Here is a 13502-nt window from a genome sequence, read left to right as displayed (position 1 = left end):
TGTTGGACACTGTCGTTAGAGATCGCTGTGAGCAGGATTCGAACCTGCGAGGGGAAACCCCATTGGATTTCGAGTCCAACGCCTTAACCTCTCGGCCATCACAGCTGCTGGGGTTTATGTCTGAATAAAAACCTGAAGGTGGGACTTAGAGGGAAGGAAGGTGAGAGTGTTGGAAACATGGATGAGAAACTGAAGAGAGGAATGAAATGGATGCAGACACTTGGAATAACTTATCTTATTGAGATAAGTATTCAAAACTGGTTTTAGTCTTTGGATTCTTTTCAAATACAACAAGACGGAAGGACTCACTTTATGTTTTACTTGAGTATACAGGAAATTTATTGGTTTATTCTTTTAAACCAACTGATTCTCACAGTCTAGATTTGCTGTGAGCAGGATTTGAACCTGCATGGGGAAACCCCATTGGACTTTGAGTCCAATGCCTTAACTGGTCACCCATCAAGCTGCCCAACCCCCAGTCACAGGAAAAATAAATCCAACATGATCCAAGCCAGAGGTCACCAAGTCCTGTAGGGTCGCCAGTCTGGAGAAACTGGAAAAACACGCAAATTAAGCCACCAATGAACATAACTGCTATGTTTGGATTACATGAGGAAGCCAGAGTACCCAGGAAGAACGCACAGATTCAGAGAGAACATGCAAACTGCAAGCAAAAGGAGCTTCAAACTCTGAAATAACATTTAAAAGGAAATAATTTTCACTCAAGGCTCAAGAAGTTAAAAATAGTAATAACTTATAATACATAATACAAGAAAACCACCAGAAACATAGAAATTTATTTAAAAATAAAAAAACACACAAAAAAAACCCATATTAATTCATAACTATAATTAAAGTTTATTCAGATTTCTAAGCTCTAAATAACCAGTTTCAGATTCAGGAGCACAACATGTCTGACAGTTAAAAAGTTATTTAAATCATTTCAGTAACTCTCTGGTTCTGAAAACCTGAAGAGAAAATAAAAACATCACTTTCATACAGTTTATCTACAGTGTTGATATAAATATCTCTAAACCAATAGTTGTTATTTTTCACTTTTTATGTATTTTAGTGAAATATCTCATTTTAAAGTATCACTGTTTTGAGAGTTTGTTTTTTCACATATTGACTATACTGTCCATTTAGACAAATATATGATTCAATCACTGTGAACATTGTGAACACTTGCACATGAGGAAAAAACTTTATGTGCAAAGTTTGTTCCTACACAATATTAGGAAGCTGTATTTTCCAAAATCCTGGTAATTTAAATGTATTTTCATAGTAAAACCTTCCCAGACTGATTAATAAATGAGTCGCTGTGAGCAGGATTCGAACCTACGAGGGGAAACCCCATTGGATTTCAAGTCCAACGCCTTAACCACTCGGCCATCACAGCAGGATGTTTAATAATGTAATCAAGGAGCAAAACATGAGAGATAAACTTAAAATCTACATGAATTTCAGAAGATTAAAACAAACAAAGGGAACAACCTGAGATTTGATAAACGCAGGTTAACATCTGTGAAAGTCAACAAACGAGTTCATGTCCACTTTAGTTTAAGATCTTATATCTGTTTTGGGTTTATGTGGAAAACACATATTTAAACACAATGTGGAGCAAATGTAATACAGGCTTTTCACACTTAAACCTTCATTTATGTGATCTACTTACACCTTTTAACAGTTTCCACATCGCTGTGAGCAGGATTCGAACCTGCGTGGGGAAACCCCATTGGATTTCGAGTCCAACGCCTTAACCTCTCGGCCATCACAGCTGGATGTTTAACAATGTAATCAAGGAGCAAAACATGGATGTAACAAGTCAGTGGAGTAACAAGGCAAACATGAAGCTACCACAACATGGGTGCACTAAGTAATCAGTTGTCTATCTGGTGAGCAACTTCAGGTGTGTTGGACACCGTCGTTAGAGATCGCTGTGAGCAGGATTCGAACCTGCGAGGGGAAACCCCATTGGATTTCGAGTCCAACGCCTTAACCTCTCAGCCATCACAGCTGGATGTCTTCTAACCCCATGAAGAAGCAACAAATGAATGTATTACGGAAAAATAATGGCAAAGATGAAATAAATCAGGGTTTTCCTGCAGCTTTTCAGCACAGATTGATCAGACAAACCTCTCATCATCTGATCTAGAGTTGCTGGACACTGTAGTTAGAGATCGCTGTGAGCAGGATTCAAACCTGCGCGGGGAAAACCCATTGGATTTCGAGTCCAACGCCTTAACCTCTCGGCCATCACAGCTGGCTGCTTAACAATGTATTAACGGAGTAAAATATAAAATATAAAGCCTATCTCTGCACCAACATCTCAGTAACACAGATGAGTAACAGGACTCTGGAGAACTTCACTGCCAACCGAGGAATGATTAGTCATTTGATTCATGTTGGTTGGATCAGTGGCTCATCTAAAAGTTGCTGAATGAATGGACAACACAGAGACTAACAGGAAAACACCAAATGAGAGCAACCAATTAACCTCAAAGTCATACAAACTTTTCCCAGAGAGTAATCTACAACAAGCAGAAAAGTCAAACTGTGTCTGGGCTGGAGACAAATCTAAACTGGACCAAATGGGGTCACTGGTTTCTTGATTTATAAAGGAAGTTGTGTTTGCAGGGTTTTCCCCTCCAGCTCAGCTCCAAAATGAGAAAAATAAGATTTAGGATGACGATACAGGAGGGAAGATTTTTCACATATCCTGACTTAACAATGTCGATTGTGACTAAAATAAAAAACTAATCAATTTAATTTATGCAAAGTTTTTACAGTTAGATGTTCAGTATCTTCATGCTTTATGTAGCCACATGTAAATATACACAATAAGCCTTAAAATAATGTATTTATTATTGGTGTAGCCAAAAAATGCCTCCATTTCCAAATGTACTTTAAAAAACTGTCATGTTTTTGTTTTTCTGATTCAGGGTGGAGTGATTTGGTATCAACCCTCAATAGACCCTTAAAACGCCGTGAAACTGCTGCAAATCCAGCCGAAGCTGCTGAAAAATCAAGTGAGTTTTTCTTTTTCCTCGGATGAAAATTCACATTTTACCCAGATACAGGTTTTAGAAATATAAAGTGATTTAAGAAATACTTCACAATATATTGATACTCTGTTTTTATTTCCCAACAGGGGAGACCAGTTTAGAGGTGAAAGAGAATCGAGAAGTGATTGGGATTAGTGACTTTTTCAGCAGATATCAGCCATCAGCTGTTTGTGCTGCTTCCTCCAAACATGAGCAGAGAAATCCGCCGTTTCTGTTTGGAAAAGGTCGTTTGTGTTTCCAGAAGCCGTCATGTTGTAAAACATCAGCCTGGACAGAGTCTCAGAGGAACGCAGTGGTGCAGCTCAACCAGTTACGGCCCGGCTTGCAGTATGAGGTTGTGTCTAAAAGAGGACCTCTGCACGCCCCGCTGTTCTCTGTGGGAGTGGAGGTCGACGGTTTCCACTTTGAGGGTCAGGGAGCCTCAAAAAAGCAGGCGAGGATGAAAGCAGCTGAGCTGGCTCTGCAGTCCTTCATCCAGTTCCCGAACTTCTCTCAGACTCACACCGTCAAGGAGACCTTTGATTTCACAGCAGATTCTTTCCTAGCAGAGTTTGAACCGTCGCTGCTTGAAAACTGTGATTTCCTGCACAACAAGACGGCAAAGACGGAAATGTTTCCCAACGTAAACAAGAACAGAAAAACTCATCATTTCACCCTGGACTTAGTTTCCTCAGCAAGTCCTAAAAGGCAGCTGAATCCGGTGGCGATGCTCAACGAGCTGCGACCGGGACTCAGATACCTGTGTCAGGTGGAGAGAGTCCACGGTACGCCAGTGAGGAACTTCATCATGGTGGTCAGACTGGAAGGGAAGGTGTTTGAAGGTTGCGCTCACAGTAAAAATCAGGCCAAGATTCAGGCGGCGGCCGCAGCCCTACAGGCTCTTTACTGCATGAACCTGGAACCAGAGAGGAAACTGATCAGCCTCCATGGAGGCAGGACCAAATGTCAGCTACCTCAGGTAGGCACATCTGAATTTAAGTTTATTTTCCTATTAAAACGCAAAGACTTTGTTAGTAAATCTAATCTGTCACCAGGAAGGAGCCAGAGTATGTTTGGCTCATACTGACAGTTAAAACATGTAGGAAATTGCAAAGATTTATTTCTTAAAAAAACAATTAAAAGTGGCAAGGTTGTAGAAGAAACCTCAGGATGATTTAAAAAGACAGAAAACATTTCTCAGACTTTATAAACAAACATGAAGAAAATTTAATTTTGATGAAGCCCTGCTACACTGCAAAAATACAAAATCTTACCAAGTATTTATGGTCTAGTTTCTAGTGCAAATATCTTAGTGCGCTTGAAATAAACAACTTACAAATAACTTTTCAGGAAGATATGGGAGCTTGTTTTAAGTAAGTAATTATTAAATATTAATGAAAAACTACTAGTTCCATGGAAGATTATTTCACTTANAACANGGAGAAAATATCTTGTTATAAGTTAAATAATCTGCCAATGGAACTAGAACTTTTTCATCAGTATTAAGGTATTACTGACTTTAAAAAAAACTCCTATATGTTGATGAAAAGTTACATGTAAGTTAGTTTTATCTTGTGTCAAGTTTAGTAAGATGTTTGAACTAGAAATAGACAAAAATACTTGGTTCAGAGTTTGTGTTTTTGCAGTGTAAATCCATATAGCAAAACATTACAGACACATTTTACTCACCTTGAAGCTCAGAATCAGCTTCATGCCATGATGTGAGTTTGACCCTCATCTCTTCAACGTTCTCCACTTTCCTAAACTGCCCAGTTAGATGAGTCTGAGGTGCATCGTACGCCAGGCAGATGAATCGTGCTTTGCATCAGTTTGGCCCTGAGGATGGTGGACGGTGCCATCTCTGCGCCTCTGCAGCATCTAAACAGCTTCATTATGAGCTGAAATGTCCCTGTTCTCATGTTGATTCCCAGAGGCCGAGGTGGGAAGGGGCTCAAATGTGCAAAACAATGTCAAAGGTCAATGTGAAATTGGTAACTGTTTATTTGAAGGAGTGTGCATAACACTGACATAAACATGAAAGAGTCAGTTTCCACTAAGTGTCATTTGGAAGATAATGATGCAAAGCTGCATCAAAGTCATGAATGACTCTTCATGACGACATTCATGAAGATTCATTCATGTTCGTAACTGGTGTGATGCAGAGGTGGGTCCAAAAACTGTTCTCAAGCAAGAGCAGCAAGACTTCCACATAGTTTTACTCAAGTTAAAGTAAAGAGTAGTTATCCAAGAAATTACTAAAGTAAGAGTAAAAAAATATTTGGTAAAAGGTCTACTCAAGTTCGATCAAGTTATCAGTTATTCAGTATTTTAAAATGACATCATCAGACGGACCAAAATATGAAGTTAATTGGAAATTTTGGTATTTCAAGGACAAAACTAACAATAATTAATATATCAAGTATCAAAAAATAACAAAATCAGGCAAAAATAAATTTTTTTCCAAATTAACAAAAACTTATGAAACTTTAACAAAAACAAACTTTCATTCAATGGGTGGAAAATCCAGAAATTTTACTTGAGAAAAAGTAGAGATACTTTATAATAAAATTACTTAAGTAAAAGTAAGAAGTACAGCACAGTAAAAATACTGCTAAAAGTAAATTTTTTCACAAAAGTTACTCAGGTAAATGTAATTGTGTAAATGTAACTCATTATATGTTGCATAACATGTTTATGTCAGTCTTTTGCACACTGTCAAATTTATTTATATAGCTAATGTCCAATGGCTCAAACTGCACAAAATGCTTCACAAAATAAATGCAAACAAGGAAAATACACAACAGTGGCACAACCAAATATTTAAAAAAAAAATTAAAAAGGCAATAAAACAACAGGAACAAACCAACAATTAACTGTAACATGTATAAAGCCAGTTCATAAAAGTGAGTCTTAAATAGTGATTTAAAAAGATCATGTGTCTGTGCAGATCTAATATTTGAAAACAAAAATATATAAAAAGCTTATTAAAGACTGAAAGAGACAAAGCAGTCTAAATTTAGTGGTCTAAATTAGAAAAACTTAAAAAAGCTGCAGGCTTTGTGCAGAGCGTCCTGAGACTGTTTTTCCCCTGCTTCAGTTTCCGTCAGGCAGCGTGACGCATTAATGAACATTACTGCAGCGCATTAGGGATGGAGCAGCAGCAGCAGACCAAGGAGACGCATGTGGAGCAGGAAGACTGTGTGAAGGGCAAAACGATCATCAGATAATTGTTTATCTGACAGAAAACACTGAGAATCAGAGAAAATATTGTTTTATTTACAATCAATCTTCAAAAACACAAAGTCTTACCAAGTATGTTCAGTTTAGTTTCTTCTGCAAATAACTTAGTAAACTTGGAATAGCAGAAACTCAAAACAAAGCTTTTCAGAAAGATTTAGTCAATAATTCCTTAATAATGATGAAAAGTACTAGTTTCACTGGCAGACTGTTACGCTTATGATAGTGAAAATGTCTTTTAATAAAATCTGTCAGTGGAGCCAGCACTTTTTCATCAATATTAAGGAATTACTGACTTAAAACAAGCTCCAGTTTCTTTCTCAAAAGTTATGTATAAGTTAATTTTCTCTTATTTAGAATGTAATAAGATATCTGCACTAGAAACTAAATAAAATACTTTTGTGTTTTTGCACAAACGTTTTAGTTTATGAATTAACTTTCCTTCTGTAAAACGATGAACGGTAAATTATTTAGGAATTACCTTTCAACCCTTCCCAGATTTATTGGCAGCCTAAGTTGCTTCTCTTATGTATTTTGTAAAAAATATACAGTTAATGATGCAAGTATTCACACTGCTGGCATGTTTAGATTTCTCATTATTTTTCATTCAGGAGCTGTGTTTCCAAAATGAGGCAGGCATCTCAAAAGATAATAAATAAAGTTTGAAAAGTTTCTCAGTTTACAGTGATTCCGGCGGTTGGATTATAATAAATACATATTTAACCTCAAGAAGACAAGAACTTGTTTGTTGTGCATCATCCTCTTTCAGCTGTAACATTTCTTCTTCTGCAGTTTTTTGTAGAATCAATCTACCGCCTAGTAAGAGAGAAATACTCCCAGCTCAGTGACGGCTGCTCCTCTTCCTCTCACGGCCGTCACAAGGTGCTGGCCGGCATCGTGATGACCCGAGGTGAGTGAAAACAAACGCAGGAATCCGAAATCTGATCTGAGGTGGAATCTCTCTCATTAAATAAAAGGAATAATCTTTAAAAATCTGTCTCTAGCTTTTAGCTTCAGGTTGTCTTGGCTTCCATGTTTCTCTTTGATTCGTAGTATTTGGATTTTTTTTCTTTTGCAGTAGCTTGTTCTGTCCTCTAGGTGTCGTCAGTTGTGTCAAAAACTCATCTGCAGTTTTTTTTTTTATCTGATTTGATCAGTTTTGGGTTTTCTTTGTCTCTCTAACCTTTGATTATTTCTGTTTTGCTTCAGCAGTTGATTTTTTCTGACATTATCATCTTTCAATTTATGGTTTTCAACTGTGACTAACTTCAAATCTGCCAAATGAAATTTTAAGACTGATTAGGTATTTAAAATGATTGCAATTAATATTACAAAACAACTGAAGACATAATATTTTCTATCTTCTCATCTAAATAGAGTTCTTTGCCATCATGTTTTTGCTCATACAAATCTTTAAATGACGAGTATTTAAAGATACTCGTCTTTAAATACCTGAAATACCTTTCACACCTTTCAGCTGTGAAAGGTCTCTTCCAGCTTCACAGAAAGAGACCTAAAGTTATGGTCAGTCAGATTGGATGCAGAGCATCAGTAAACATCATTTTTCAAGTTTTTCCACAGATCTTCTTTTGTAAGTAGGCCTGGACTTTGACTGGCCCATTATAAAAGGTTTTGCCATGTGTTTTGTAGCATCTGACAGCTTTTCATCCAGAATTGTCATGTCTCAGTCCATCTTCCCGTCAAATTTAACACTCTCCCAGCCCATCACCTGCATATTGACCCCCAGTCAGTCATTATTTATCTAATTTTCCTCTTTTATTCTCAGGATTTGACCTCGGATCAGCCCAGGTCGTGTCTCTGGCCACAGGGACAAAGTGTTTGGACTCGGACAGACTGAAAGAAGACGGATGGACTCTCAGAGATTGCCACGCTGAGGTTCTCAGCAGACGGGCGCTGGTTCGGTTCTTCTACTCTCAGCTGGAGCTGCTGCTTTGGTCAAATCAGTTTTCTTCCTGTCAGCTCAGTTTTATCAAACATGGAGTTGGTCAAATATTTGAATTTGGGCATTAAAAAGTTAATATGATAAAGATTTTGCAAATCTGTATTATTTGAATTCATTTCTTGCCCTGTCTGTCTAGTTTAGTTTTGCTACTTTTAGAAATTGTGGAGTTTCACAACACACCAATATAATGCTTTAGATTATTATGCAGAGAAACTCGTATAAGTTTGTCCAGAGAAGCTTATAAATTATGGAGTACTTATACTTACTCAGTGACCCTGAACAGGAATTAGAACAAACTTCAGAAACTACTTCCAGAACAGGAACATTTAGTTTTTATACTTTAGATCATCATTTAGCACCATCTACTTCGTAGAATCAAACATGGAGGAAGAACATTTAGTTTTATGCCTACTTTTTTCCCTCTTTTTGATCTTTCCTGTGGTTTATTGTTTTGTTTGTNTTCCNTCCAGTNCATGTANAGCACTTTGAAATGCCTTGTTGCTGAACATTTTATATATAAATAAAATTACCGTACCTGTCTTACCTAACTCAGTTCAGCTTATTTGTGTAGTACTGCAGCAACAAGGCAGTTCAAAGTGCTTCACATCATAAAATCAGAAATAAAACATCACACTGTCATCAATTTGAGAAACAAACATAACATTTTGTTGAGTGCATCATAAAAATAATCAACACACATCATATATGTTCCTGCAGCTTTAACAGGTCTAATCCTTCACGGCTTAAAGTTTGTTTTAGGTTGTAAAACATAAAAGAATAAAACATCTTTTTGTTTTTTGTCCTCAAAGTGAGCGAACAGTTGGGCAGGACCCATCGATATTCGTTCCAGATAAAGACTCGACTAACCGTTTCCGACTGCAGGAGGGAATCCGATTCCACATGTACGTCAGCTTGTCGCCGTGTGGAGACGCTCGACTCAACTGCCCGTACAAAACCACACCTGCATGTGAGAAATCCCATAAAACCCATTAAGAAAAGGAATAAGTCAAGTTTATTTGTATCGAACATTTCAGCAATAAGGCAGTTCGAAGTGCTTCACATGATAAAAACACAGAAATACAAAGTCATCATGTTGGTTTCATTTGTTATGGTTCAAAAGCAAATCTAAGCTGGAGTGTTTCTAGTCTCAGTGTTTCAGCTGTTTTGCAGTTTTCCTTTAAATGAGGAGAACATAGGAAATGTTATGTCAGCAGTGGATGAGACCATCTTGCTCTGAACTGGTTTTCTTCTCTGTCAGATCCCAGCAGGAGGTTTCGCTGCCACCTCAGGATGAAGGTGAATGGTGGCGAGGGAACTCTGCCTCTCGTCTCAACCAGAACCAATCAGAAATGGGCCGGAGTGTCGCTGGGTCAACATGTCTGCATGGCCAGCATGTCCTGCACAGACAAAATTGCAAAGTAATTATATTCATTGTGTATTTTAACTTTCTATTACACCCAAATACCCAGTAAAATTAAATAAAAACTGTTTTGATAGATGGAGTGTGGTTGGCCTCCAGGGGGCGCTCCTTTCTCACCTGGTGGAGCCAATTTACCTGCACAGCCTGACAGTGGGCAGGCTGAGCCACACGGGTCACCTGGGCAGAGCCGTGACCCGCCGCCTGGCCCGGGTCAAGCACCTGCCGTCCCTCTACAGACGACAGCAGCTGCTCCTCGGCTGTAGGTTCACCTGAAACCAGCTGTCATTTTTACAACAACTCCTTAAACGTGGCACGTTCTGGAACCATGACAAGTTTCAGCAGTGGAACTGCAATGACACTGTAATATTACAAGACAGACACAAATGTAAAAGCAAGTATATGAAGCCAAAACTTTTGTGTGTCAGTGTGAAGTTAAATATGGAAGCCTATTTCTGCCATTAATTAAAAAAATTAAAGCTCAACAAGAAGTCATAAATTCAACTTTCAAAGAGATGGAAAGTCATAAAGTCGTACATATAAAATTTACATTCATAATGATGAGATTTAACATCACCCTGCCTCTTGCCCAGAATGTTAGCTGGAGAAGCAGTAGCAACCTTCCTGACCCCATTAGGGACAAGGGTGTATGGAAAATAGATGGATGGATAAAAAATGTTACATTATGTAATGTGTGTGACTATTTCCACTGATTTCTTCAATTTTCAAAAGAACGGTGACATAATATATTTTTTTCTGTCTTGAAGGTTTGAGCAGCACAGAGGTTTGTCCGGCTGGAAGAACAGGCGATGTTTGCGTGAACTGGAGTTTCGGTGAACGAACTCTGGAGGAGATCAACATCTCTACAGGGAGGAGCAAAGATTCAGGGAGTGTGTCACGAATATGCAGACGCTTCCTGTTCAGCTGCTGGCTGAGGCTGGAAAACAAGGTGATAACAGAAACTACTGCAGTTTCACTGAATGAACATTTATCTAATGCTCAAGAAAAAGATCAGACTAGATAAAACAAATAGTTTTATTATGAAACTATTGATGATTATGAACTCTTCAGTCTGAGAATTAGGAAAACTTAATAAAGTTTCAAGTTTCTGTCTAAGTTCTTTCTAAAATGTGGCAAATCCAGTCTTTGAATGTGTTTCCTTGTAACTAATTGTTCAGATTGTCAAATAAAAGGTGAGAGTAGAAAAGCATTTCGTGACTACAGGACCTGACAGGTTACATTGTTTGTGATTCGTTGGAAAGAGATCGGTTTGTTGATTAGTAAAAAGTCCCACATTGACAGTGACTGACTGCAGCTACTGTGTCAGAGGTAAACGAGAGAAAATACACAACATCCTGAGAGTCATGCAGTCACGTACAACAGTGTCAGCAAAGCCAGAAGTGGGGTTGATTGTAAATTTGGTCATAATGACACAAATTGGGCTTTAGATTGTCACTAAAACAGTTTTAAATTTGGTCACAACATTATCTCAACCTTCAGAGTCACCTGGATCACAGAGTTACAGTTACAGACAACACTCACATCTGGTTAAATTCAGAGTCCTCTAAACCCAAACAAACAGCATAAACTACTGAATCATTAAAATGTTACTTCTTACTTCTTAAAACTTTATATATTTTCATAAACATGTGGAAAAGGAAGAATTGAAAGACATAATTTTCAGTAACAAGTCCTGCTTTCAGGAAATTAGTGTCTAACCAACCCTGCCTCTCAGCTGACAATTTTTAGTAGAAAAGTAAGAAATAGAAAGGTTTGTTGTTGTCTCTGTGGAGAAATTCAGCAGCATTGGGGGCATGGAGAAGCAGAGTTTAATGTAATATTTTTTTCTATCATGTAAACTGCCATGTTGCTGAAATGTGCTTTACAAAGAAACTTGTCTTGAGTTGCATTAAAGAAGAAGTTAAACTCCTGACAGCCTGTCACTGCCGGGAAAACAACTGTTTTCTCTGGAAGTTATGGAGGCGTTGCACAAGATCCCTCAACATTTTATGCATCAGTAGGTAATTTATGAACAGACTTGTTTGTTCCTGGCAGTGATACCTTCAGGCATTTTGCTGCTTTGGCAATCAGTGAAGGATGTAATTCCAGGACTCCTTGAAGATTCCTTTACCTCTGGTTTAAACTGGAATAACATTCTCTCTGCTGAAATTTGTGACTGAGTCGGTTGAGTCGAGAGCACTGGAAGTTACAATAAAACCCTCAATCAGAAGGAGCTCAAAGAATAACAGAACAGAAGAAGAAAAAATAACAACTAAGCTCTTTTTGAAGGAATAAAGTGAGGAGAGAGTTCTTGATTTTCCAGTCAGTTAAAATTGCATGAAAGAATAAAGTACCATCCACGACATTATTGCCCCTAAACAGCTCTTTTGGATTGTTGTTCAGCTCAGTAAAATTGTCTACATAGGTTCAAATACTTGTCTGTGAGATCTGCAGACAAGAAGACAAGTACAGACAAATACACAGACACAGAGAAGCTCAAGATTAGTCATCTATACTTTATGTCTTCAAGAAGATATAAACCATCTCTTCCAATTCAAGAGCCAGGTTAAAGGCTCTTACCTACTTCAGCCTCAATATTGTTGAGAAAATAAATTTAAAATAAGCTAGTTTTAAAACTTAGCATGTCTTGATTCAAATGGCCTAATTGTGGTTTTGAAATCAGTAACGTATTCTGACTTTTTGACCTTTAATTTACCTGTAGTTACAGCAGATGGTTTGCTAGGATCGTTTGAACTGCCTTTTGTCTGAGTGGAAAACTCAGACAAGAAGTTGTAGCTTTTCACACTCATCTGTGAAAGGCCGTAAACACGGCAGGGGGTTCTGGCTTGAGAGAGGGTCAGAGATAGCTCCTGGTTGGATGAGCAAAGATACGCCTTATTTGAATAAATTAAAGATAAGAATACGCCTTCACTATAAAACTTTCTAAACAAAAGAAGTAACACATTAGATTTACTCTTGCAACTCTCCAAAGACGTCTTTGCTTTTCTTTCTTTCTTCTTTCCATTTATGTCAGGTAAATGAATGTATGTCTCCGTTGTTCTACAGTTTCTGGTGTAAGTTTATGCATTGTCTTATATTGGATTAAACTTTGTAATTCTGTGACGTCAACACGCATTGCTGTCGTTTTCCTTGTGGCTACACGTGGCTCGCCGAGAGGACCTGGGATTCAGAGGAAGAGAGAGCCAAACTTTTTTCAAAGTTAACTAATTTAGATATTCTTCCTTAACAATATGTACTGACTGACCTAGGAGATGTACAGCTCTATGGCTGTTTACCCCTTTTCTGTTTGAAGGTTGATATGTTTGAGGGTGAGACTAACTTCAAAAGATTTTTGAATGATGTTTTTGGTGACTTTGGAAGCTAGTTTTTAGCAACCAGGGTTCAATAACCATCAATGCAAATTTTCAGAGCATCTTTTGGTCATTTGGGGTGGGATGAGCAAAACGTAGCTACCTGGAAATGGTTTACTAGTGATGGCTTTCATGGTCTAGAAAGCCTAAATGATGGGCCATCATTTAATGATGGCCTAAGAAGCCATCGTTACAAAATACAAAATATAATTGGTCTTGAAATCCTTTCCTTACCTTTTGGGTTGATCAGATAAACAGCAGAATTTGCCATCTTCAAACCCAAAGAAGTTCTAATGCTACCACTGTCAACATTCAAGGACATGTCTCTCTTCAAATTTATAAGGACAGTGAATTTCTCACTTATTCAGTAAGCTACTTTCTTCTTCTTCTTTTACAGCTAAACACTCCTGTTTTGGGTCCTGGAGCCACCACAATGACTTATCCCGCATCCAAGATGGCTGCTAGGCGCT

General features: G+C 37.9%; 1 protein-coding gene and 5 non-coding genes across 7 annotated transcripts in view; 1 reads left to right on the top strand and 5 right to left on the bottom strand.

Moving 5' to 3' along the window:
* The window catches only part of LOC106949203 (double-stranded RNA-specific editase 1-like), a 25969-nt gene that overhangs the window by 8240 nt on the left and 4227 nt on the right, over positions 1–13502 (top strand). Inside the window, exons 2-9 of one of the 2 annotated variants that reach the window (XR_001425332.1) lie at positions 2943–3029; positions 3152–4023; positions 7074–7191; positions 8068–8236; positions 9054–9211; positions 9503–9662; positions 9742–10049; positions 10429–10521. Coding sequence is in view for 1 of the 2 variants with exons in the window: in XM_015035323.1 (XP_014890809.1) it covers positions 2943–3029; positions 3152–4023; positions 7074–7191; positions 8068–8236; positions 9054–9211; positions 9503–9662; positions 9742–9923; positions 10429–10610 (1928 nt within the window). In the remaining variant the exon portion in view is untranslated. Of the gene's footprint in view, positions 1–2942; positions 3030–3151; positions 4024–7073; positions 7192–8067; positions 8237–9053; positions 9212–9502; positions 9663–9741; positions 10050–10428; positions 10611–13502 lie in introns of those variants that run through there. The other variant, XM_015035323.1, reaches the window with a different exon arrangement.
* Positions 24–105, bottom strand: trnas-cga (transfer RNA serine (anticodon CGA)). The gene has a single exon. It is a non-coding gene; the product is annotated as a tRNA-Ser (tRNA).
* trnas-uga (transfer RNA serine (anticodon UGA)) lies at positions 1318–1399 on the bottom strand. The gene has a single exon. It is a non-coding gene; the product is annotated as a tRNA-Ser (tRNA).
* trnas-cga (transfer RNA serine (anticodon CGA)) lies at positions 1697–1778 on the bottom strand. The gene has a single exon. It is a non-coding gene; the product is annotated as a tRNA-Ser (tRNA).
* trnas-cga (transfer RNA serine (anticodon CGA)) lies at positions 1936–2017 on the bottom strand. Its single transcript has one exon. It is a non-coding gene; the product is annotated as a tRNA-Ser (tRNA).
* trnas-cga (transfer RNA serine (anticodon CGA)) lies at positions 2182–2263 on the bottom strand. Its single transcript has one exon. It is a non-coding gene; the product is annotated as a tRNA-Ser (tRNA).

Source organism: Poecilia latipinna, unplaced genomic scaffold (assembly GCF_001443285.1).
Source record: "Poecilia latipinna isolate Pla-1442-1.1 unplaced genomic scaffold, P_latipinna-1.0 Scaffold331, whole genome shotgun sequence".
NCBI classification, from domain to species: domain Eukaryota; kingdom Metazoa; phylum Chordata; class Actinopteri; order Cyprinodontiformes; family Poeciliidae; genus Poecilia; species Poecilia latipinna.
The sequence above is the reverse complement of the archived record's forward strand: the minus strand, read 5'-3'. Positions and strand labels throughout refer to the sequence as shown.